The 27,350-nt window shown below is 37.5% G+C and overlaps 2 protein-coding genes and 1 pseudogene across 3 annotated transcripts; 2 read left to right on the plus strand and 1 right to left on the minus strand.

The window, feature by feature from the left end:
• The first annotated feature begins 1,635 nt into the window (after window positions 1–1,635).
• LOC137749593 (nuclear pore complex protein NUP50A) lies at window positions 1,636–3,210 on the plus strand. 2 transcript variants are annotated; one of them, XM_088689484.1, is made up of 2 exons: window positions 1,636–1,921; window positions 1,988–3,210. In XM_088689484.1, exons 1-2 carry the CDS (start codon window positions 1,636–1,638, stop codon window positions 2,968–2,970), a joined length of 1,269 nt encoding a protein of 422 aa, XP_088545610.1. In that variant the 3' UTR covers window positions 2,971–3,210. The 2 variants fall into 2 exon arrangements, with proteins under 2 accessions (XP_088545610.1, XP_068345813.2); XM_068489712.2 differs by having other exon boundaries at window positions 1,636–3,210.
• Window positions 3,211–16,893: 13,683 nt separating this feature from the next.
• Window positions 16,894–17,658, minus strand: LOC137708967 (shikimate O-hydroxycinnamoyltransferase pseudogene; annotated as a pseudogene).
• Window positions 17,659–19,041: 1,383 nt separating this feature from the next.
• LOC148689592 (uncharacterized) lies at window positions 19,042–21,610 on the plus strand. Its single transcript, XM_088688509.1, has 3 exons — window positions 19,042–19,557; window positions 20,377–20,907; window positions 21,407–21,610. Exons 1-3 carry the CDS (start codon window positions 19,042–19,044, stop codon window positions 21,608–21,610), a joined length of 1,251 nt encoding a protein of 416 aa, XP_088544635.1.
• The last annotated feature ends 5,740 nt before the right edge of the window (window positions 21,611–27,350 follow it).

Raw genomic sequence — 27,350 nt, forward strand, 5'->3', positions numbered from 1 at the left:
AGAAAAATGCTATATGGATTAAAATTAAAAAAAAAAAAAAAATTGTATGATGACATATTTTAAGTTTGCAAGTTAAAAAAAAAAAAAAAATGTTCGAGGAAAATGAAATAAAAAACAACAAAACCAAGACCTTCATGGACATGCTGGAGGCCCAATTTCAAATCTCAGGATCAAGGAAGTTGGCAAGCTGACCCTAAACACCGCACGTGTCAAAAAGTGGCCTCGATTACACGCACAATTAAATCAAAAGGGGAAAGAAAATAAACCCTTCGTATCCAAAGCTTTCCCAAATAAATCTCTGCAATTTAACATTTATATATATAAGCAATTCGAAAACCACAAAAATAAAATCACCCATTTGTCTATGGGTCTCTCTCTCTAGGTTCTGCTTCTGCGTCTCCTTGCCTCCCGGTGAGTCCAAATCCTTGTATTCCCAATTTTTGAATTAGGGTTTGTGCAATTTCAGTTTGATATACTTAATATTTTGGGGTTTCATTTATCATTTCATTTTTTGGGTGATATTGGGTCTTTCTTCTCGGTGGATTATGTGGCTTCCTTGTGGTTGTTTCGATTTCGATTTGCTAATTTTTTTTATTTTCTATGCGGATTGCGATTTGCCATTAGGGTTTCTGTTTTTGGAATTTTCTTGGAAAGTGGGTTTTAGCTGTTAACTCTTGTTTGGTTGCTGAGGAAATTGTTGGTAGCTAAAAGAGTTTGCAAAAAATCATAGAGAATTTTTAATTCGACGCTGTTATTAGATAGGGTTTCCGGTATTTTGAAGCATACTGAACTGTTATTTTCAACCTAGGTTTTGGAATTTTTTGTTCTTTGTGACGACCCAAATAATTGATTAATTCTAAATTAGCTGTTTTAATAGTTATACTCTTGCACTTTAATGGAGTTTTGGAGACTCTTTCTTTAGCATTCTTGCGCCCTTGTTACTGTAATAATTTTTGGATGTATTTGATTTGTTTGATGTTTTTTTGTGTTTTCCAAATTTCAAGTTCCAACGTTTCATGTGAGGGGTTTGGCTTGGTTTTTTTTATATATGTGCAGTTGTAATTCTAGATTTATGCTTTGGGCTTCAGTTATTAGCTTTCGATTTGTTTCGTCCATTGCCTGTATTTATATAATAAAACAATTTTGGATAAGAAAAATGTGTTGTTTTGTAATCACTTATATTTAATATCTTTTGCTTCAAGTTATATGCAAAGAGGAGAAAACTCACTTCTCTGTTATTAAATTATTGGAATATTTATAAAACGTTAAATCCCGAGTTGTATTGAGCTCTGTTGTTCTGTTGACAAATTTGGTTGACTCTTTAGATGACATGGAACTTTTCTTTCCTTTGTTTGTTAGTTTTACTTTAAGATTCTTTATAATCGAAGCTTTCTTTGATTAGACATGATGTATTACAATTCTTGGCGGTCTTATTCAATGCTGTTAGTACATTCTAATTAATTTACCTGTTTAGTTTTATCTACATTTGGTAGTAAATGATTTGTGAGTTTAGTATCTGTGGTTCTATGTTCATCTGGACTCTGAAGAATTACAATTTATGATTATATGCAGATATTGGCTTCCCAAATACTTGATACACCGGCTGGTTAATCCAATTTTTTTATTCATTTGTCAATGGCGGATTCGGAAAATGCCCTTCCACTTAATAAGAAGCGAGCTGCTGGGAGGGAACTGTCTCGGGATAACCCAGGCCTTGATGACGAGGACGATGCTTCTGATGCAGAGATTGGAACTTTCAAGAGGGCCAGTGAGGAGGTGCTCGCCACCAGAAGAATTGTGAAGGTTCGTCGCCAGCAGTGTACATCTGCCCCCGCTTCTAATACTTCCAATCCTTTTGCTGGTATACGCTTGGTTCCTCCAACAGGAGCAACTGCAGCCCCTGCTGCAGCTAGCGCACCACCTGCCAGTGAGACACGAGTTTCAGATGAGGATAATAAGCAGCCAGAAAGCAAGGTTAGCGCACCACCTGCCAGTGAGACACGAGTTTCAGATGAGGATAATAAGCAGCCAGAAAGCAAGGTTGAACAGGCTGATCAAGCTGGGGATGACTCTGCTGCAGATAAGGAGAATGTTGTGAAGGAGAACAATGAAGTTTCCAGTGAGGCAACGGAACAACCTGAACCATCTGTGGGTGAAAATAAGACAAATGAGGGTGATGCAGTAAATGAGGAAGAGGAAAAGGCTGAAATTGAAGATAAGAAAGATGGAGAAGATAAGAAAGATAACAAAAATGAAAATGTTGATCCAAGTCCGGAAGGTAACTCGTTGAGCTCATTCCAACAGCTTTCGAGTAGCCAAAATGCCTTCACAAATATCTCTGGAACCGGGTTCTCCACATCCAGTTTTTCATTTGGGCTTATTTCAAAGGATGGGTCTGCATTGGGTACTGGCTCTAGTTCACTTTTTGGATCAAATAATGATCAGCCTTCTGGTATTGGTCTCTTGCGTAATGGAAGTTCTTCACTCTTTGGCACATCAGGGCCCTCAGTTGTACCTAAGAGTGATGGTGGTGCCTTCCCGCCAATGCAAGAGATTTCAGTTGAGACTGGGGAAGAAAATGAGAAAGTGGTTTTCACTGCTGATGCTGCGTTGTTTGAATTTATTGATGGAGGCTGGAAGGAACGTGGAAAGGGAGATCTGAAAGTTAATGTATCTGAATCTGAGAAAGCCAGACTTGTCATGAGACTCAAGGGAATTAGGAAGGTGATTCTGAATGCAAGCCTTTACCCAGACATGAAGCTCACGAACATGGAGAAGAAAGGTGTAACATTTGCCTGCATGAACAGTATCGATGAAAAGAAGGATGGGCTTTCCACCTTTGCTTTGAAGTTCAAGGATGGTTCCATAGTCGAGGAATTTCGAGCTGCTGTTACAGCACATAAAGATAAAGGTAAGGCATTTACAGCTATGAAGACTCCTGAAAATTCTCCCAAGGCATCTGATGATTAAAAGGGTAGCTTAGCTTATGTCAATGCTTGCTGAGTTTCATTTCCTATCGCAACTTTTCCCTGTTGTCGTCCTTGCCCCTTTTTGGGAAGAAAACGAAGTTGTTTTAGAGTCTGGCTGTTCCGAAGCCCTTTTGTAGCGGAGTTATAGAGTCCTGCCCGTTTTGTTGTAGTTTTAATTTCAGTCTAATGTTCGAAAGACCAGTGGTAACTCATTCTGGATAAATCGTATGCGGTTAAATCAGACTGCGTTTGCTCTTTGGGATGTTGACTGTTTGACACAGTTTTACAGTTGGTTGGTCCCTTCGTATGCAATATATCTGAAAGACTTAAACTGCTGTCTGTCAGATGTTAAAATTTTCTTGGTTAGATTAATAATTTGTATGAATCAGTTACCTCTTTGGGAAATTATCCACAAATTTTATTTGGACCAATAATATTTCTTTACACCTTAAACTAATTTAGTGCTGTTATACTCCAAAGTGTTCAGTGCCGACGCATACTTTGACTGTTTGGATTTGCAAGGATCCTCGGTGCTTGTTTAAACTGTCGGATCAAAACAACCGGTCAAATATGTTTTGGCACTGAGTGCCTGTAGGTATTCACGAGAAATCAGTCATTGCAGCTTGTCTGATTCCACTTTAGAATGAAAATATCTTATGGACAAGCTTTTTCTTGCAAAATACCTTGAATACCGTTAAGGACAGTGGTGCTACACATCTTATGAACTATTTTCTTTAGCTTCTTTAGTGATTTCCCTTACCGTTTCCCCTTTCTTGTGATGTTGAAGATCCATGGCTGTCGTCGTCACTTGGTGGCCAAGGAATACATGATCATTCACTATTTAATTTGATATAACAACGAAGAATTAAATGAATATGCTTTTATTGTTTTAATCTCAACACTCAATATCTAATTCAAAGGTAGGTTGCCATAAATCCTTAATGATCAGGTGATCAAGAGAACGGGACTCTAGTTTATTTTGTTTTGTGAGAATCATGAAATGGTGCCCTTCTATTATATTTTCGAAGATTAATTAGACTATTACTAACGATCAAGAACGTTCATAGGGTAGACATATAAGACGAGGGACGGAGAAGAAATATAATTAATGTGTGTAAGCAATGTCTGGCTGGTCGAAATCAACTGCACAGACGACGGCTTCACGGCGGAGAAGATGAAAGCTGATACCCTATTTCCCATTTTAGAATCGGTTTTGCCTTTATTAACATTTATTGCCCGTTTGGGGCTTATTTTTTTGGAGTTGCTTTCGTATTTTTTCTGTAAGTTTTGAGGTTTTATGGTTAAGGTGTAGTGGGAGAAAGCTAATTTAAAGAGTGATGTTAGTTAGCTAGGCTCTCTCCCGGTATAACTTTGCAATCCTTACCAAGTTATACATTTCCTCTGCCTAATTAAAAAGAAATTTATTTGTGTTTTTAATGACCCACTCTTGTAGGTGATCACATGCTCTTCTCTCTTCTTAAAGAAGGTGTTGGCTAAAAAGAGACGAATGCCATTTCAAAATCCAAAATGGCTTCCCCATCCTCGTTTATCTCCCCAAAACCATGGCCACCATGGAAACCTCCATAGTTGCCTGTCTCTTGGCACATGTCCATTTAAATCTCTTCCTATGAATAAATTCTCCGTCTAAGAGATTTCTTGAACCAATTCTACATGATCTTCCCAAATTTATCCTTCATACTCATATCCAACCCAACTTGAGGTGCACACACTAATCACATTGATGAGTTCTTGTCTTATCACAATCTTGATTGCTATAATTCTATCTCCGAGCCTCTTAAGATCTAGAACATCTTGTGTTGGGGCCTTGTCCATAATGATGCTAACACCATTTCTCGTTCTGTTTGTGCTCGAATACCAAAGTTTAAAACCTGAGTTTTTTAGATCCTTTGTCTTACGACCAACCCACTTAGTTTGTTGGAGGCAGATAATACTTATGCTTCTCCTCACCATAACTTCCACTACTTCCATAGGTTTTCTCGTTAAGATTCCTACTTCCTCGTTTCTAAACGCATTCTACTCTCTTGAACCTTACCCTCATGTCCTGCTTATTTGACATCCCCTATTTAGTAAGGTTAAAGTACTTTTTTTTGTGTGTCAAGGGTAAAGTTGATGTGAGCAGATGCTTCCAAACAACTTATGAGTGGAGTTGTTCAAAAAGAAGTTTGCATGGCCCCTTGCTCATTTAACATTGCATCTGGATGCTGATGGAGATATAGTGACCCTTACTCATTTATCACCGTGCCCGGGCCACACAGTGCGTCACTTACGAGTGATGGCCTAGTTTTATCGCAATTTGTTTAGGCTTTGTTATCACAGGGATTCGACGTAAGAACGTAGTGCTGACTATCGACTACCTATTCCATTATCCGAGTCTGGAACCGGCAATGTAAGAAACTTACACATGCGGAGTTCATTTACTAAATATCTAATAAAGGGAAAATGGTCCAAAGAAGAAGGTGAGAGAGAAAGTTGCTAGTATAAAATAAAATAAAATATGTCACCGCCCATTCATCGGATTCACAAGGCCTAATAAAACGCGTTGCGCGTGAGACTCTCTCTCTTTGGTTTCCTATCTTGCAATCTCCTTTGTCACCAGCCTTAACCTTTGGCTTGGGTGCCGGTGACTATGGTCCAAGTTCCTTGTTCTCCTCTTTCCCTCTTTCTCCTAATCCTCTTCTCTCTTTTTCAATTTTCCCCCGAGATTTTTGTTAGCTTCCTTGAGCTTTGTCTCAAATTTTTCCGTGAGTTTATCTCACTTTTGGGCTTCATGTCCCTTTTCTCCACCCCTCCCTTCTTCTGGCCGTTCTTTTCCAAACCCAAAACTCCATCTCCCCTCACTTTTCCCTTCTTCATCCCTTCCCCATAAACAATCCCCACCTATACTTTGCTCTGATCTTCAGACTCCAAGCTGAATATGGTTGCCAGATTTATTTCCCTCCCTCATTGCCCGCGCCCCCCACACCCCCCCCCAAAAAAAAAAAAGGCTTGCTGGATTTCCCTTGAGGCCAAGTGTACTGCTGCTTCGGCCAAAGTAAGGATATTTTACATTCCCCCTTAGCCTCACCTTCTATCCATGTGTTATTGTGTTTGTATATATTCGCAGGGATTAGTGAATGAGATTTGGATTTGGTGGCTATCTTTTGGTTTTGCAACTTTGGTGAAGAAATCTGGATGTGGTGTGCTTCTTCTTGCAGGTTTGGTACTTTTGTGCTGCGATGTTTGGTTCGTTTTCAGCACTCGGTTGTTTTCTCTAGTGTTGTTGCTTTAGTAGTTATTGACAAGACTTTCGTGGCAGTGAGGGTGACGGACGCTGATTTCTGCGGCAAAAAAATTAGGGATTTGGATTTCCGTTTTAGTTTTATTTAATTGGGCTGGGCTTTTATGTATCTGTGTCCCCCAATATATTTGTGTTATTTTGTCTTCCTTTGTGTTGGCCTGTAACCTTCTATCAAATTAATGAAATTATCTTTTCTTACCCAAAAAAAAAAAAAAAAAAAAAAGTAGCGGCTTTACTACACCTATATTCAATATTTAATTACTTCTTCAAATACAAGGTTATTCAGATTGTGACTTCCAGGCCGGAAACTGATCTTATTTTGAAGTACAACGAGATTTATTTTTCACTAATACCAGAGAAAATACTAATCAAACCAAACTGTTCTTAGTTCTTTGTTGGCGCGTACGAACTGAGGCAAGCTCCATCACAAGAATTAACGCAAGCGTCTACTTTTTCTCCATCTGAAAAAGAACCAAAAAAATAAAAAAATAAAAAATAATAAAAAAAAAAAAGAAAAAAAGAAAAAAACAAAGAGGAGTATAAGTAATGAACAATCATCGATATCGATCCATGTTGAGAGAGAGAGAGAGAGAAATAATTACTAGGGTTTTCTATTGTGCTGATATTGGAGCACAAGGATGTAGCACAACCAAGGTTGCAGAAGTAGTGTTGGGGGTTTGATTGGGCGTCCAAAGTTGTTAGGAAGCACGATTTCAGGCATCTTGTTGCACATTTGAAAGGATTGTGTGGTGGTCTGGCAACACATACAATAAAGCAGCTCTTATAACAATCTTTAAAATTTGCTTGGCTTTGGCCTATGAAAAATCCCAACATGAAAAGAAATACCACAGCGGACCTAACTCTTTTGCCCTCCATCCTCTTTTGCTAATAACTAATCACTAGTTAGCTATAAAATTATATCACTCAATGCTGAATGGCAAACCTCATATGCCTGTTAAAAGCTTTATATAGGTTGGTGTGTATAGAACATATGGTAGTATGGATACATATATAAATCGTTCATTAGCATTTATGAAATTTGAATTATATATATAGTATTCACTTAATTATAAAGTAATATGCCAAGTATTTAGACATAATTTTTAGCTGAATGGAGAAGATTTGACAGATGGATTCGTTCAAGTATTTTTCTTTTTTATTTTTGTCAAATTGAACCAAATTAAATTTCCATATAATAAGGATGGATTTCTTCCATAAAAATTTAGTTTTAAAACATCTTACTTATTACAAGAGGTGGATTGCAAAGGTGGTTAAGGTCCTCTTCAATCTAGTGCGTCCGGATTCAAATTCCACACCTCACTTTGTTGTAGATTCGTGTAGAATATCGTTTGTATACAAAAAAACATCTTCCTTATATAGTGGTTGTAACTAACAAGGTCTATCTATAATGGTGCTAATGATCATCAGATAATGTGTATAACAATATCTATTTAGGTTGGACATGGAGACACGGATGTAGAATTACAGTGCAAGATGCACTGCGTAACAGGAAAGTAGAACGAGAGAACACATGACAAGGTTTGCTGAATTTCTGTTGTATTCCATTCCTTGAATAATAACATATATAGTTACAAGTAATTGATGTACAGAGTCCTAATGCGATTATAAACCTCCCAATACAATCTGGTAACAATTGGATTAAGATTGCAACATAATCAAGATAAGGCTGTTGTAATCGTGCAACTCATTTGATTTACCCCTCGTCATTGTAATTGTGCAGCTCATTTGATTGCGGCGTACGTTGTTAAGCATGGGGGGAGATTTGGTTAGGATGAGTTATGTCTTGCATTTCTTTTTAATATTCTAGCAGAAGATGCTCATGTAACGATTCGAATTTAATTCAATAAAATTCTATCTTTTGACAAAAAAAAGAAGATCAAGATGTTGAGGAGGAGGACACTGTTGTTTAACAACGGACTAACTCAGGAATTCTTGTGCTCAAGGTTAAACAAATGAGCCAAGTTGGACAGAAACTAAAAAATATTACAAACAAATGAGTAAAGTTGAACAGAAACAAAAAAAATATTACAAACCTTGGAGGAGACTGCCCGGTGGACCTAACCAAAACCATGATAGCACTACTGGAAAAAATAACCAAGGAGACGAACAATATTCGGCTGCTAAAAAGAATACTGGTCGCGAAAGCTTTCAAGCAACAAAGAGCTGTCGGGTAAAATTTGTCGCGTCAAATCCGTTGTAAATATCTTATCCCGACTGATACCAAATTTTGTCGGTTGAAAGACTCTCACCCGACAACAATTGCAACGAAAGTCCGGACGGATACCAAATCCGTTGTAAATATCTTATCCCGAAGAATGTTCAGTTGGCGAAACGTCGGTCATCGAGTAAAACTAATCTTAAATTTCAACAAATTATGTAAATATTAGCCAACGAAAAGTTCGTTGGTTGAGCTTAATATTCCTGACGGCTACTGTCATCGGATTAGTATAAATAAATAAATTAATTAACAAATGACACGTTGCCTCCGTTTTCGTCAGTTTAGTAAATTTGTAGCCAACGGAATTGTTCGTTGGGCAAACAATAATTAATTTGTTTAATTTTTTAAAATTTAATTTACTCAAACATTATTATATTAATTGAGAAAAAAAAACATTATTATATTAATATTAAAATATTAAAAACATATATTCAATTAACAGTCCGTAGAATATTAATGAAAGTAAAGAAAAAAAAACAACATTTTTAAATTATGAAAATGGCCACATACCCACTCCCACTGGTCCCTTCTATTTTGAAATTCATCGGCGGATGGTTCAGAGTTTCTTCATAACTTTTCGTAATCAAAATAGCAGGTGCATAGCTTGAACAACCATGTACTCTTTGAAATTTATCATCGACAACCGACCAACGTAGTAAAACATAATCATTTCATCAAAGTCAATAATAAACTCGGTCTAAAATAGACAAAAAACAAAATGTTAGTTTATTAAAAAAAAAATTAGAAACTACATGTAATAATTAAAATTAATAAAAATATTAAATTAAAAAATAAAACAATTACCGAGAGGTCTTCCATTAGGTCGTGCTTTGCACTGCAGGAGACGTACTTTCATATGTAGGTAGTTGTACGGCACTTAGTACGTATGAGTGCACTTATCGTGTGATTCAACAATCGTTGAACTTAGGGAATGACAAATGCCCATGTCGTTCGTCATATTCAACCCTTACTCGTCTAGGATAAGGAGTGTTGCACCTAGGCATCTATTTTCAAAAATAAAAAATAGGCAACTTTTCTAAATATATATCATATATTTATAACAAGAATTTATCGTCTATACACTCCCCTTCCCAATCCCTTTCCCCACCTATCGTCTCCCTTCCCCAACCGTACCCCTCGCTCCACCCCCCCACCCCCCCCCCCCCCCCCCCCCCCCGCGGGGGTCTCCTACCCGAAACTCGTACCCTTCCCCAGCATTCCCCATCCCCAAATATGTTCCTCTCCCAAAACCGGTCCCTCTTACCCACCAATCCCGACATAGCAAAACCCCTTTGTTCCAACCATCTCACTCATACCTAGCACACCCATACCATCAAAATCTCTCAAGTGGTGAAACAAAATTATCAGAAAACATAGCAATGAAGAACAAACAATTTAATTCTAAATTTAACAACTCCAAAGTTATTGAAAATAAATATCATATACCTTTGTGGGACGGTGAGATGGAGAGATTTGGGAAGAGATGGAGAGATTTGTGAAGAGAAGGAGGAATTTTGGAGAGAGTGAGAGTGAAGCCCTTCATTTTCCAATGCATTGAAGAACTAAAGGGCAATCCACTCTCTGTGAGAAATCCACCTTTCTGTGAGCTTCTTTATGCTGCTCATTTTTTTCGATAAGCCATCTTCTCTTCTCCTCATTTCTCCTAGATTTGATCTCTCTATCAAACCAGGTTTCTTGTTTTCCCCGTTAACCCTTATATCCCCATATTCTTCTTAGCTCCTGCTTTCCTTACAGTGTTCGGGTCTCCCCCCTCCCACAAATCTCTTCCCTAGATCCCAGTCAAATCATCCACTTCTCCATCTTTTCAACCACTTCATCTTATTAAAATATTTCCTTTTGTGTGTGGAGACTCTCTCTCCGAAGCCCATCCCCATACTACCTCATTCTCTTTTCAATTTACTCCTTCCCCTCCATCTTTTCAGGGGTAAAAAGATCAAATATACAATCTTTTGAATCCCGTCAATGTCTCCCTCTCCCTTATGAGAGTCTCTGTTTCCCATGTGAGAGTATCCATCTACTCTGTTTCCCGGTGCTTGAGAGTACCCTAATACTAAAGTTAAGGATAGTCTTTTCAGTATTGGAGGTGCTAAAGCACCGGGTATAGATGGGTTTCTTGCTTGCTTTTATCAAGCTCAATGGGGCAGATGTGCAAGTGATATTGTTGATATGGTCAAAACAGCATTTCAAACTCAGAGATTGCCTTATGGTTTGAACAGTTCGATCATTGCTCTTGTGCCTAAAATTGAGAACCCTTAAAGAATGCTGAATTTTAGACCAATCAGTCTATGTTGCACTTTTTATAAGGTCATAACTAAGATTATTGTAGCTAGGCTCATGCCACTTCTTCTTGAATTGATAAGCCCAAATCAAGCTAATTTTGTGCCTGGCAGACATATAACGGATAATATTCTCATTGCATAAGATATTCTTTATAAGTTTAGAAAGCGAAAGGGTAAGATAGGTTTTTTGGCTTGGAAAATTGATTTGTCTAAAAGCTTATGATCGCTTAAACTGGAGCTTTATCAATGGTGTGCTCCATGAGATTGGCTTGCCTAAAAGTTTGATTCATCTTATTATGGACTGCATATCCTCTGTTAAATACCAGGTTTATGTTAATGGTGAATTAACTGAGAATTTTACCTTTAGTAATGGTATTAGGCAAGGGGATCCTTTGTCCCCTTATATTTTTGTACTTTGTATTGAGAAGCTATCTCACATTATTACTAATGAAGTCAAATCTGGTCAGTGGAAACCTGTTATAACTTCTCAATTTGGTCCCTACATCTCTCACCTTTTTTTTTACGTAGATGATCTTATGATATTTGCAGATGCAACACCAAAACAAGCTAGGGTGATGAAGAGATGTATTGACAAATTATGCTCAGCATCTGGCCAAGTAGTCAACTTTGAGAAATCTATGTTGTATCGTTCTCCTAATACTTGTGCAAATGAGGTTAGAAAAATCAATGCTATTTGGGGATCTTCTTCATCTGATAATCTTGGAAATTATTTGGGGATGCCATTGATCCAATGTAGAGTCTCTAAATCAACTTACAAGTGTATGATTGATAAAGTTCAGAGTAGAATTTATTATTGGAAGAGTAATGTCCTTTTAATGGCTGGAAGAGCCACCTTAATCCAAGCAATCACCTTTGCAATACCAGTGTATGCTATGCAAACCACTAAGCTCCCAGTTAATGTTCGCTAGCAATTGGATAAGTTGAACAGAAACTTTTATTAGGGGACTCTCAGCAGAAAAAGAAAATTCAATTATGTCAATGGAACCTTGTCTACAGGCCCAAGTGCATTGGAGGTGTGGGATTCAAGAGAACGATATAGATGAATCAAGCCTTGTTGGCTAAAATTGGATGGAGAATTCATGCTAAGGATACAGGTTTATGGGCAAAAATCTATGAGGCGAAATACTTGCAAGGGAACTCTATCTTGGATACTAATTTACATGAGAAGTTTGACTACTCCTACACTTGGAAAGGAATTCTTTATGGGCTGAATTGTTGCGCAAAGGAATGAAATGGAGAATTGGGAAAGGTAATGGTGTCAAGTTTTGGAAAGACCATTGGGTGTTGAATAATCCTTTAATTAATTTTGTTGTTGCTAATAACTTTCTTGAGGAAGACTTTCCAATCTCTGTTTTCCTTCGGGATGGTTGGTGGAACGTCAATAAGCTAAGATCTGCTATTCCAGAAAACTTGGTCAAAAAAATAATCAGTTGGCCTACTGAGATTATTGGTGCTGGAGAGGATAAACTTATACGGGGATGCACTTCCAATGGAACTTTCATCATAAAGACGGTCTATAGTGTGTTACATGATTGTGAAAGAATGCCTGTTTTTTATTAGTTTGGGATTTGGACTCTCAAATCCCCTTCAAACTTAAATTCTTCCTCTGGCTCATTGGTCAAGGTAAGTTATTAATGAGTAAAGAACCAAAAGAAACTTAACTGTGGATTCCTCTTCCAACCTTTATTCTTCGCCTATGGAGACCATCTCACATATTCTAAGGGAAAGTTGAATACATTTGGGATATTCTACGGATTCTTTCTCAATTGCGCAATACTTTTAATTTGGACTTGAAAGCCTAGTTAATGGCTAACGTGACATCCAAGGTAATGTTGTTTGACAAGGTAGCATGAAATTGTTTGTTTGTCTTATCTGGAAATTAAGGAACCACCAGATTTTTTAAGTGGATCTCTTATTTCCTAGTGATCCTAAAAAGGTTATTGTTGGAGCCCCATCTGAATGGATGGATTCCCTTCTAAAAATTGATAAACCACCTTCTCAGATGCATGTTATGTTGAAGTGGGAGCCTTCTGTTTTTGGTTGTCACAAGTTGAATATGGATGGCTCTAGAAAAATGGTTTCAAGCAACATCAGTGCTAGAGGAATTCTTCGTCACCACAATGGTGATTGCTTGGGAGGTTTCTCTATTAACCCAGGGCAATGGCAAATTATAGAAGCTGAAGTTTGGGGTTTGTATTTCGGACTTTAGCTTGCTATTGAAAAAGGCATATCTAAGTTAATCATCGAGATGGACTCTTCCTCTGCTGTATTATTGTTGAACTAGTATGTGCAAGATACTTTTCACCCCTTTGCTACTCTTTTGAAGAGTTGCATGGATTTGATGAGCATTGTGAGCTAATGCATATTTTCAGGGAGGTGAACAATGTTGCAGATTAGCTAGCCAAATGGAGCTACAATTTGGACCTTGGGTTTTATTCTTTTCAATTTCACCAATGGCTTATGCAACAGCTAACGCATGATCTTGTAGGCGCCCCTATGGGCTGCTCTATTGTTATTAATGCTATGTATTAGTTCATCTGGAGTGTCTTCAACCCCTCTATTCCCAAAAAAAAATGGAGGGCTCTCAGTCTGATATAGGGGGGAGAAGGGTTTACCCTATAAATATCCCGTTGGTTAAACATATTAATTTTTAACACGTGTCAGGTTATGGTGATTACCCGGTGGAGGGTCCGTTAGTTAAATAAATGCAATAAACACCGCGAACTGAAACATTTTGGCAAGGAAACGTGGGAAACTAACTTGGGCGATGAAAATGATCAATATTCGTCAGGCAAATCTAATATCTAGAGGAACATTTGATTTTATGGGAAAAATTTTGGGAGGAGGGTGATTTTGAGATCTTCTTAGCATTTCTCTTTTCATCCCTGTATACAATCAGGAATATGTGTGCTACAGTAATTAGCACATTTATTCAATTTTATGCAAGATTGCTAGCATCAAAATGCATATTCTAATCTCATTTAGTGGACCAAAGTAGCTAGACCACTACTCAGTTTTATTACTAATAATATTTGTGTACAACTGCAACAATGTGCTGCATACTTGAACTCAGGTGAACTCTTGGTTTTTCGTTGAAGCGTGACTATAATTGGTACTGCAAGTCCCCGAGCAAGAATCCACACATTTTCCCACCAGTTCTGCATCTGAAAAAAAAGAACAGAAAAGTGAGCCCAATATATCATAAGAAAGAAACTCTAACCAGAAAGGGAGAGATGTAATTACTAGGGTTATCTTTGGTGCTGATATGGGTGCACAAAGAGGTAGCACAGCCAAGCTTGCAAAAGTGGTGAGGGTTTGTTTGGAAGTCCAAAGTCTGAGCAGGTGCGGCGCACTTTTTCAAGCAATTAAACCCGCATGTGAGAGGATTGTGTGGTTTTTTTACCATGCAAATAGTAAAGCAAGCACCATAGCAAAGTTTGAAAAATAAGCCGGCTGTGCAGTGCCCCATCAACAATCCCAACACTAAACAAACCAGCACTGCATTCCTAACTCTTTTCCCCTCCATTTTTGTCTTTCTATTAAACACCTGGAAGGCTAGCACTTTGTCTTTTTCTATTCTTCCCAAAGCCTAGCTCTTTGTCTGCATATTTGTTGAATGATATACATGTATTTATACACAACCAGAGAGTCTTAGTGTAATTTCTCAAACTTAAGAGATTTTTATAGGAACGCGATAATGTGATTGTGTGTTATCAATACCATTTTTTGAAACATCAAATACGCGCCACAAGATTTTAAAAGAATCAGATATTGGCGTTGCATATTGGTATTTTGATGATGGCATACCTTAAGTTAGATTGACATTATGTTAATATTTTGAATGGATTCATGTATGTGGTATGTGATTTCGTTGAAAATTCATATTGGATTTTGATGTAATAATTATTAGGAAATTAAAAAATAGAAAGTATAACACAATTTTGTTGGAATTGGAATATATACCTAGATACTTATTTCCACATTTGATTGTTAATTAAGGATTAGGTTAAAAATTCACATTTGATTTCATGATGTCTATATGATACACAATCGATTTCAATTTTTCTTTTCTTTAATTTGTAGCTAGGGTTCATATATAGAATTTCGGTACACTAGTTTAGTATAATATGTTTAGGTACAAACATTTCAGTACACTAGTTTAGTATCATATATTTAGGTATTGAATTTTTGGTACACTTATATTTTTGCATATTTTCTTATGTGCCACTAATTCACTATAATGTATTTAGGTACTACAATATATTTAGCTACGGATATTTCGGTACACTAATTTAGTAAAATATATTATGATACGGACGTCTAGGTATACTAATTGGAAGAAGTTAAGTAAAATTAATGAATTAAAATGTGTATAATAATAAATTTAAAATTTAATGTAATGACATTAAATATTTTATATATATATATATATATATTAAATATTAAAACTAAAATATAATATGAATTTAAATTAAGTATACATTAAAGGACTAAAATCATTATTCAATCTAACATTAGGTTTTTATTAAATTTTAATTTTCTTCAAGAATTAAAAATTCAAAAACCGCAAGAAGAAAATTAGAAAGTAGCGAACGAGTTGGTGCCAACGGAGGATATGAACGTAACATTCATTGCATCGCATGCATGGAAATTATTGCATTTGCGGCAGAATCTGATTATGGGGTAGGTCAGTCCACGAGAATATGCACCAAAATGCCTCAAATCCTTGGAGCAAAATGAAGAAGAAAGTTTGTGGAGTGAGATGGTCCTGTAACCTGTTTCGTACAGTTCACTGGTGTCTCAATTTCAATGGCGGCAGTTGACACGGTTATCTTTCTCTGTGTATGGGCTGCTCTATTGTATTTATCTTTTCTTTGCTCTCTCCCTCTGTGAGGTTTAACGAAATTCATAACCATGGACCCAAAAAGCCACCATTTTCACCCAGTGGGGTCTTAAGGGCTGTTTGGTTGTACTTTTTAAATAACTAAATGTGCTTTTAGAGAAAATGTTTTTGGGTTCCAAAAGCACTTTAAGTGCTTTCTACAAAAAACACCAGTTATTTGCTTCCAAGAAGCACTTTTAAGTGCTTTTCCAATATTTATTAGCATTTTTACTAAGGATTGTTTTCAAAAATATTTTCACCAAAAACGCTTTTAGTCATTTTAAAAGCACATCTAAACGACTTCTTAGTGTAAAAACTGTGAGGGACAATTATTACGAGGAAATTACGATATTCTTCTGAGAAGCATGTAGACAATTAAACTGAGCTTTGAGTGTCTCGCTCTGTTTAAGGAGATTCAAGCTCACTGTGGCTTGACATAAGTCCACAAACCGGTGCAACAGTATACCATTTGACTTGTCCCCTCCGAAATACAACAACCCAACTGAATAGTTGTGTGACTCAAACCTACCTGTACAAAAAAAAAAAAAAAATAATAATATAAAGTCTAGAACTCCACCACACAAACACCCTTCTTTGGCCAATAAGTAAAAAATGGAAAAGATGGAGGAATGAAGAATAATTGTTTTAAAGGAAATTGCTACTGGCCGGATAATGAATAAAAGGATGATGGAGAAAATGTTATTAGTTATAGGTTTATTATCACCCTAGTGAACAGGGTAATAAACACCAATTAACAAGAAAAGGTTACAAAAGTTACAAAGATGAAAGACCAATTACAAGAATTATAAAAGATGAAAGACCAAGCATGCATTATGCATCATGAAGGTGTGACTCTGCATTGAACCTTCATTAGTGAAAAAATAATTCCCACTCCAGAATTAATAGTGATCTCAGACACTTGAACTACAACTGTGTGAGGAAATAACAATTACTGCTCACAAGTGGTAATTTGAGGTTTAATAGCACGTTACGGCCTTTTGCTAATCCAGTTTTCATGAATGTATTTGAGAACAAACAATTCCAATAAAAAGCGGCCCACTCTCTCACACCCTAAAATTTGTCAATAATACTCCTGTAATATAACATTTCACTCAAAACAAGCTACATATATTATTAAACCTGAAATTTAATTAGTTAAAGAACGTTAGTAGCGGGACCGAATACTAATATATGTCATAAAACAACTTTGAAAATGATTTCATATGCTCGGATTGCAGACATATTGCCACTGATAAACTCCCATCATTATTCGCACTTCCCGAATACGAAAGCCTTCCCCTCAGATGGAATTCCACAAGGTCCCACAAAAATAGGTCGACCCCATCCAAAAAATCATAAGTTGGAACCCCAACCCAACTAGTTATTCCAATAGTAGGAGACGTAAGAGAACCAGCCCCACGAACAAGAGCTGAAAGATCAGGCTGAAGCTCAAGGAAGTCAATTTGCTGGTCTAAAATAATTGTCGTTCATCTGCGATAGAGCATTGTGAATATAACTTGAAGCGTATCGTGTTGTTTTCATTGGAGATCCCCCCACGAAATTAGCGTAGCTGTGACAATAACATTACCAAAGAAACAAAGTGGGAGTGGGGGTTGCAGTCGGGACCGTCCATCAACAACATGTAGTTTGTTCTTTCGATCATCGGGAAGTTCACCTGAGTTGGATCCACATTTCCAAACATGACCAGCTAATATCTCATACGTGCTATAGACTATAGTTGATCGTGTTATCCTCTTCCTTAGGGCTGGTTCCTCGTCAATCTGAACATGGAGACTGCTGTGCTCTCTAAACCACGGCCTTCTGTACTGTACAGGAATTATTTTATGGTTCAAAAGGTTGGTATTCAATATGTTAAGCTGAGGTGGGCCTCGGGCATGAAATAATGTCCTGTTTGTGTGGTATATTAAGGAAGATAACAAGTCTTCCATTTCCGTTGATGTTAAATAGTTTAGTAAAAGCTAAATGTGGTTATTTTGTTATTAACTATAGTTAGTTAGAATGGTTACAAGTTTAGTTAAGGTAGTCAAGGGTATATTTGTAAAGAGTCAAAGGCTATATATATTCTCTTCTATGTAATTGTAAAATTGATTGAGTGAAATACAATCTTGTAGAAGAAGTTTTATCATTCTTTATGGTTTCATCGCCAGTCGCCTCACAGCTCTTCTCGATCCTCTTCTCTTCCGCTTCGATTTTCTGATATGTACCTCGATTTGATTGTTCTATGTGGCGATTTTGTTCTGCGCTTGTTGATCTTGATCTGTTTTCTTGCTCTCTCATGGCGACTTCGTCTGAGTCGGTGCCTGTTATCAATCCCTATTCTAACCCTAATTCCTCTTCATATTCCTCTTTCACAATCCAAAATAAGCAGCATGGTGCCAATCAAGCTCAAGAGGACCAATTATCTACCATGGTGTGCTCTGTTTGCTCCGATTCTTCGGCGTTATCGTCTTCTTGGTATCGTCGATGGCACGGAACCCTGTCCCGCTCCTCTTCTGCCTGATCACACTCTTAATCCGGCTTTCGAAGTTTGGTATGAGAAGGATCAAAATCTCCTGATCTGGTTTAATTCCACGTTGTCTGAAGAGGTGATTCCTTTCACAGTTAGCGTTTCGTCTTCCCGTGATCTATGGCTTAAGCTCGAACAAAGATTTGGGGGTGTTTCTAATGCACATGTTCATCAACTTCGCTCTCGACTTCAAAGTGTTCAGAAAGGTTCTCGATCCATGTTTGATTGTTTGCAAGAGCTCAAAGAGATCTCCGATTCTCTCACTGCTGTTGGAGCCTCAATTTCTGATCGCAATCTCATTGCTGCTACTCTGGCTGGTCTTCCTGATGAGTTTGAATCATTCACCGACTCAATCATGCTTCAGTTAATTTCTACATCTTTGGATGAATTGCATGGCTTGCTCCTTACTAAAGAGCTATCTTTGAATCGTCGCAAGAAAGGTGTCTCTTCCAGTATGTTTGAACCATTTCATGCATTGTCAATTCAAGCTCAACCCCCACTTCTTTCCACCCCACCTCAGGCGTATGTTGCTCAGAATCAACCACTTCAGCACTCTTTTCGTTACAATTCGAATTGTGGGAAAATCAATCGTGGCACCTATCGTGGCAATCGAGGCTCTCATCGTGGTAATTCTTTCACTTGTGGTTTCAATCATTCTAATTCATTTGCTCAATCTCGTGGTTCTTCTTCTGGTCCTAGGGCTCCTTGTCAGATCTGTCGTAATTCAAGTCATGAAGCGCTTGACTGCTTTGACCGTATGAATCCTGAGATATGTGGTCGAATCCCTCCTACCAAGCTCTAAGCAATGTGTGCTCGTTCCAACGCCAAGCCCTCTCCTACTTGGTTAATTGACTCAGGAGCTACTTCGCACATTACTAATGACATATCACACATCAACTCTCCTACTCCCTACACTGGTGAAGACAAGGTTTACATAGGTGATGGTAAAGGTCTGTCCATTTCTCATGTTGGTTCATCTACATTACGAACCCCTACTTCTTCGTTTACAATGTCAAATGTTCTGCATGTTCCTCACATACAACACAATTTGTTGTCTGCCTTTCAATTTCTCCGGGACAATTATTGTTCATTGACTCTTGATTCTGATGGATCTGTTGTTAAGGATCGTTCCACGGGGAAGACGCTTTTGCGGGGTTCAGTTAAAGATGGTTTCTATCCTTTGCAGTCTACTACATCTTCTAGTTTCGTCTCTGGTAAAGCTTCTCCTTCACTTGTTGCATCAGCTTTTGTCAATATTAAAGCTCCAATAAAGATATGGCATAGGCGCTTAGGCCATCCATCTTCTGCCATTTTTCGTCAGGTAATATCTACAAATACTCTGGCAGTGCAAGGCAAGTCTACAGTTGATTTTTTCTGTTCAGATTGTGCATTGGCAAATAACCACAAGCTTCCTTTTGGTCTGTCCTCTTCAGCAACTACTCACAGTCTTCAACTTTTACACTGTGATTTGTGAAGACCTGCTTCTGTTACATCTAGCAGTGGTTTCCGATATTACTTACTTCTTGTTGATGATTTTAGTAAATACAGTTGGTTTTTCCCTTTGAAAGCAAAGTCGGATGTACTTTCTACGTTTGTTGCATTCAAGAACTATGTAGAAAATTTGCTTGGTAATAAAATCAAAGTGTTGCGTTCAGATTCAGGGGGTGAATTTACTGGTCATTCATTTGCATCTTTTCTTAGTGCACATGGTATTTTTCATCAATTCAGTTGTCCACACATGCCTGAACAAAACGGTTGTGCTGAGAGAAAACACCGCCATCTTGTTGAGACAGCTAGGACCTTACTTGTTGCTTCTCATGTCCCTCATGTGTTTTGGGTCGAGGCTTTCTCTACTGCCCTATATCTCATTAATCGTCTTCCCATTTCTGGTGTCTCACAATCTCCTTGGGAAATTTTATTTCATCAACACCCGGATTATTCCAAACTCAAAGTTTTTGGTTGCCAATGCTTTCCATGGCTTAAACCTTATATTCACAATAAATTAGATGCTAAAAGCAAGAGTTGTGTGTTTTTGGGCTATAGTCTTCAGCATAAAGGTTATCGGTGCTTTGATCCGATTAGCAACCGAGTCTATATCTCCAGACATGTGATTTTTAATGAAGAACTCTATCCTTTTCAGTCTCTGCCCCTTCATACTTCTAGCTCTGGCAGTGTTTCTCCAGTTACTTCTCCTTCCATGGATCTCTATTTTAGCAAGTATACTCATCCTGCTTCTTCTCCAACTCCCAATACTTCTCCAACTCCAGATGTTACTCCAACTCCAGATGCTTCTCACCCTATTTCTACCTCTATGGTTAATACTCATCCTATGGTTACCCGATCCAAAGCAGGCATCTATAAACCTAAGGCAACTAAGCATCCTTTATCCATTGCATTGGATTCTGTTCCCAGCACTTATTTACAAACATCTAAGTTTGCTCACTGGCGAGCTGCGATGCAGGATGAATACAATGCCTTACTGTCTACAGGAACTCGGTCCTTAGTTCCTTCTCATTTTTCTCAAAACATTGTTGGCTGCAAATGGGTGTTTCGTGTCAAGAAGAAGCCTAATGGTACTGTAGATCGTTACAAGGCCCGGCTTGTTGCTAAGGGCTTTCATCAACAAGAGGGCATTGATTTCCAAGACACTTTCAGTCTGGTTGCTAAACCGGTTACCATTCGAATACTTCTTAGTCTTGTTGTTCATCATAATTGATTTTTAAACCAGTTAGACATCAACAATGCATTTCTTCATGGGGATTTAAAAGAGGATGTCTACATGCTTCAACCCCCGGGTTTTATTGATCATCTCTTTCCCAGTCATGTGTGCAAACTTCAAAAATCGTTGTATGGTCTTAAGCAAGCCCCTAGAGCTTGGTTTGAAAAACTATTTCAAGCTCTGCAGGACCTTAGCTTCCATCAATCTTCATCTGATGCATCTTTGTTTGTACTTAATGGTCCTCAGTTGGTTATAGTTATCGTTTATGTGGATGAGATTCTCGTTACTGGCCCTAATTCTCATCTCTGTCATCAATTCATTCAACAGCTCAGTAAAGGATCTTGGTCCTGTACACTATTTCTTGGGGCTGGAAGTCCAGCGATCTTCTAAAGGGATCTTTCTTCATCAAACTAAATATTTGCTTGATCTTCTTCAATGGACAAATATGCAGGGTTCCAAACCTTGTTTTACACCTCTTGGCTCCCACAAACTGGATCATACTGGTTCTCTTCTACCCAATCCCACTGAGTATCGCTCAATTGTTGGAGGCCTTCAATATCTCATGTGGACTCGCCCGGACCTTGCTTTTACTGTCAATCAGCTCTGCCAGTTCATGCATGCTCCGCGTGAACAACATTTTCAAGCTGCCAAATGAGTTCTTAGATTTCTAAAAGGTTCTGTTTCCCAGGGATTATGGTTTACAAAGGGTCATGTTGCTCTCTCAGCATACTCCGATGCTGATTAGGCTGGAAGCAAGTTTGATAGGCAATCAACCAGTGGCTATTGTGTCTTTCTTGGTCCCAACCTCATCAGCCGGAGTGCCAAGAAACAAAGTACTGTTGCCCGTTCTTCTACAGAAGCCGAATATAGGTCTCTGGCTCATACGGCTGCAGAACTCACTTGGGTTTGTAAAATCCATCGTGACTTTCACTGTCCTCTTCCTAAACTGCCTACACTGTGGTGTGATAACATTTCAGCCATCTCTTCGAAGCATGTTGAGATTGATTATCATTACATTCGTGAACTGGTTCTAGCTAATCTTCTCAAAGTCCAATTTGTTTGTAGTGCAGATCAATTGGCTAATCTTCATACAAAATCTTTGTCTAAAAATCAGTTCCGATACTTGTGTTCCAAGCTTCCCATTGGAATCAACTCTGATTCCTCCTCTCGCTTGAGGGGGTGTATTAAGGAAGATAACAAGTCTTCCATTTCCGTTGATGTTAAATAGTTTAGTAAAAGCTAAATGTGGTTAGTTTGTTATTAACTATAGTTAGTTAGAATGGTTACAAGTTTAGTTAAGGTAGTCAAGGGTATATTTGTAAAGAGCCAAAGGCTATATATATTCTCTTATGTGTAATTGTAAAATTGATTGAGTGAAATACAATCTTGTAGAATAAGTTTTATCATTCTTTATGGTACTCCTGTACGCTACAAGAAAGGCAAGACTGATGAGAAACATATATGCCTCTGACGAAGCCAACATCTCAGTCATCTCCACAAATTAGGCAAACACAAAAAAGTCCACCCTCACTAGAATCTGGTTGATTTCCTTCCCTTGTAATTGCTGATTTACTTTCCCTATAATCATTCAATTAGTTTGATTGTGTTGATATACTTTCTGTAAATGGGACGGTGTTGGTCCACTCTTATAATTATATATAAGTGAATACCATAACTGATAGATCAGTCAAGAATTCCGGCATAGAACCTTTCTTGCCGCAACATTCTAAAACCTCACTGGTCCATATTTTTTTATGGTATCAGAATAGGTTGTTCCATGTGTGAAGCTAAACGGTCACACGAGCTCCATATCATCCCGTTGTGTTGTCCATGTGTTAGGCTTGAAAATTTGCCACACGTGAGGGAGGGTGTTGAGAATGAATCCCACATTGATGGGAGGATAAACCTTGCATGGACTTATAAGAAGTTGGGCTACTCCCCATATTACCAATTGATTTTATGGTAGAACCTCAACTTTCTTCATAGTCAAGAAATATGGACCAGTGATCGAGTTGTTTTGAGCATACACTTTGTTTTGTTTCATACAGTTATAGCCTCCTTGGCTAGCGCCTTTAAGCATTTATGCCTCCATAAATGAGTGTCCTACAAAGATCGAGTTGTGAGTATAAGATTATGGGATAAGGTATGTGGCTGAATTCCTCATAGGTTTTGAGGGTTGCATCTACCACAGTGGTAAAGATGAGTGTTGCTCTTGCATCACGACGTGAGTTCAAACCCCGTCGGCTTCCTAATCTAACAAATCTATCGTTTGACAAGAAAACAAAAAAATTCTAATTCAATATATAATGTTACAAAGGCTAGGTATACAGTACAAGGATTACATAATAGGAAGGCTAATCTAAATGATTTGGGAATCAATCAAAGATCATGAAAGATCTCTACAAATCAGGAATTACATAATATTATCGATCACAGCCCCGTAAGCTGATGTGACGAGCAAGATTAGAAAGCTTAGAGACGAGAAAACGGAAGCGATTGGTGTAAAATCGGGAAAATATCTGCGATTTGATCATAAGTGTGGATGCATCCTCCCTTCTCATGGAGGTGCGTGAAGGGAAAATAGATATTTATCACAAAAGTAAAATACAATAAAAATATAAAATATTATATTCTGAAGTTTTACATATAAAGTTGGAGTATAATTTTAAGACCATCTCCAAATGAGATGTCAAATATGTCAAATAGGATTAAAAGACATTTAGGTGTTCTCCAATGGATATGACATATATGATGTGGCATGTGAGTCATTTGACTCCTTACTTTCTAAATGTCTTTTTTGACAGCAAACAAAAAATGAGTCAAATATATTTAATTGAATTTTTTAATACATGAGTCTCATTAACTACCAATAAAATAAAAACTACAATTAATTTTGATTATTTTTTAATAGTTAATGTAACTCTAGGCCCAATAAAATAATAAAATAAATATTTGACACATCCATTGGAAAATAAGAGAATTTAGTATTTGTATTCAATTTGCCACATCAGCCATCAAATAAAATTTTGACATATTATATTTGACATCTCCTTTAGAGATGCTCTTATAGTTGGAATATTATGAAGTTATGTCATTTAAGGGTGTGTTTGTTTGCACTCACTAAGCCTCATTGGACTAGACTGGCTTAGCTAAAAATATTAATCTGTGTTTGGTGCAAGCCAGGACTGAGCTTAATGGGACTAGCTTGGATTCGTTCCAACTAAACTCTTCACTAGCTGGGCTTAACGAGGCCGGGCAAAAAGGATGGGATTGCTAAGACCAGCGCTTCACATCATCATCGTGTTGAGGCTTTGACTTCCTCAGTCGTCTTCCACAGATCTCTAACTGATACGAGATTTATATGTACACAAATTAAACCCTATTTGTGACAATTGTAGTAATGATGTAAGTAGGGATCGTTCTAACCGGGGATTAACTAGGGGTGCTAAACACTTGACTCAAATAAATAAAACTAATTTTTAAAACACTTAACTTACTTAACAAGAATTCAAAACAAGTACACAAGACTCCAAATACTTAAAACACAAAAATAAAACAAATACGAATGATTAAGACTCAACGAAATATGGGGGAAATGTGGTTGGGCAAGATCAAATTAAATGGAAAGATTATAATTAAGGGCAAAACGTAAATATGAATGTGATGGAAATATGGATGATGGAATAGCCAATGGGTTCTTCTCCACACATGTTACACTTGCATACAAAATGATTTTCAGTTGGTCTTTCGATAAATTATGAAACTCAACACTTCGGGTTAATTAGGTCCGCTTAAATTAACCGTCAAGTTTTCCTTAAGTTAATGAATTGGATGGGTTTGCGCAACGCAATTCACAACATTCTTCAAAAGTCATTTACGTGAAAAGCACAATAAAGATACAATCAAAGATCATTAAGCATCATGAAAACTATAAGTGTTGACGAGGCATTCGTTACTATGATGAGCATGAAACTAGTGCCAAGAATTCATTTAACGCGATTGTTTATAAGCAACCTTCACTACTTGTGAATATAAGTTCGTAACGATTAGGTGAAACTCACTTATATTCTAGCGTCATATCCATGCATGAAGATTAAGCGTGCACTCTCAATAAACATACATAAATAAGTTATCAATCAAACGGTTAAACAAATTGAATTCATAAGTTATGAAATTCCAACCAAAGGTAATCAATTCATATTGAAAGCATAAACATAGTTTCGAATCACCCCCTAGCTAAAGGGGGTTTAGTTCCTCATACGTACAAGAAAAAGGGAATTGAATTTAAACATTGAAATCAAAGAAACACCTAAACATTCCAACAACTCAAACTTGAATTGTATGAACGTTTAGGCACTCTTCTCTTCCTCGTTGTTGTAGCACAAGGTCTAAGGTGAGGTTTGGGGATTATGTGAAGTGTTTTGGAGGGATGGGAAGTGGTTGGATAGTGGCTGCAATGGAGGATAAAAACTGCACAGATTGGAAGGATATGCACGACAATGGATGTGTGTTTGTGTTGTGTGTTGTGTTGTGAATTGAATGAATGAATTGTGGCTGCAATGCATGCTTATTTATAGGTAAATGAGAGGGAACATGACAGCTTGGAATAGGTGGAAATGTGGCTGCAAGTTTGGTGAATGATTATGAGTGAATGCATGAGAATGTGGCTAGGTTGGAAAGCTGGAGTTGCTGGAATTGTAATGTACCCCACGGCATTGATTGTGTTTGAGTGTTGTGGCTGCAATGTTTGTTGGTTAAAGATGCATGTGGATGTATTATACAATGGGAAAGTATGTGATTGACAACTAGGGTGAATGGTGGCTGCAATGATGAAGTGTGATGGCTGAAAATGCAAGGGAAGTGCACGGCATTGATTAGTTTTAGGTGCATGTGGCTGCATTGTTGTGCAATGATGGAGGAATAAGTGCATGTGGTTGAATTGGTGATGAATGTGCATGTCAAAGAAGGGATTTGGCTACAATGGTGTGTAATTGGGCTAGGTTTTAAGTGCATGAAATGGACCCAAATTGCTCCCCCTTGCATGGCAAGGAATGGTGTTTGTGTTGAGCCCATGGCAAGGTGTTATGTAATTGGGTTAGGGCCATTGTTTTGTATCCTCAAGTGCATACAAGGCCTTCAATTTCATCCAACACTTGGGCTCCAAGCATAAGCTATCTATCCTTAGCCCAATAGTGCTCCAAAAGGCCCCAAAACACTCCACAATGCATCCTTTCGCCAAAACACGTCTTTCGATCCTGAAAACACACAAAAGAAACATAAAGGACTAAACTAACTAAAGAAACATAACGTAAATGTACGAGAACAAGCCATTTAAGTCGCATGAATATGCTCCTATCACTAACCCACCACTGTTAAGCTTTCCTTCTCCGACCATCGCGTCCTTCTCCACCAGGAAGATGCGTCTGCAAGTTTGTCATTGATTTGCAGAGATCAATAGAAATCAATTTGCAAATCCGACAATACAAGCCTCTGCAAATTGAAAAAAAAAAATTAGGGATTTTTCTGGGTTTGATTTGGAGAGAAGGTAAATTAATAGAAGAGAAATATGGGTTTTAATTGAAGAGAAAGCAAATGAAAAGAAGAGAAAGTTTATGGGTTTTGATTATTAGTGGGAAAAATCTAGGCTTGCGAAGAACAGAATGCAAACCAAAGAAGAAAAGTAGAGGGTTTAGGAGAGAGAGTCAAATAAAAAATAATAAAATGAATTAAAAATGACAAAAAAAAGTATTTTAACTCTAAAATAATTTAATCCAATATTTAATCTGACACTGCACCAAACGCTTCATTAGCCTTATACTACTTAGTCCATGACAAGCCAATCCAGTTTCGTTCCTCAAGTTAGTCCAGTCCGAGATAATTCGGTGTAACAAACGCAACTTAAGAGTATCAGGAAAGGCCTAGGCAAATGGGATTTGCTACGCCACATAGGTGAAATGCCCTTTTAAAGTACTTAACTGCTTTTGAAAATCAAAATCAATTTCACAAAAAACACTTTTAATTATTTTAAAAACATTTTCAAACGAGTGATAACTAATTTTCCTCGCAAATATTTGAAGATTTGGTTTATTGATGGCTCCAATTGCCAAACAATTGAAAGTGGTCCTGTCATTATGTGATGAGTCACCACCAGCTACCATCCACGTTTTAAGTCATCGGCATTTTTGGTTCTGCAATTGGCAAGGGCTCAAATAAGTTTTGATTAAAAATTGAATGATTTAGATTTTGATCCTTACAACTCATAATTCTTAAATAAAAACTCATCTATATATAAACGTTCAATAAAAGCTTAAATTTAAAATCTACAGCCACATCGGAACACTATTGAACTACTAATACAATTTATTTACACTCATGCTACTTTTCCAAATCTCTAA

Source organism: Pyrus communis, chromosome 17, assembly GCF_041283825.1.
Source record: "Pyrus communis isolate YQ-2024b chromosome 17, ASM4128382v1, whole genome shotgun sequence".
Lineage (NCBI taxonomy): Eukaryota > Viridiplantae > Streptophyta > Magnoliopsida > Rosales > Rosaceae > Pyrus > Pyrus communis.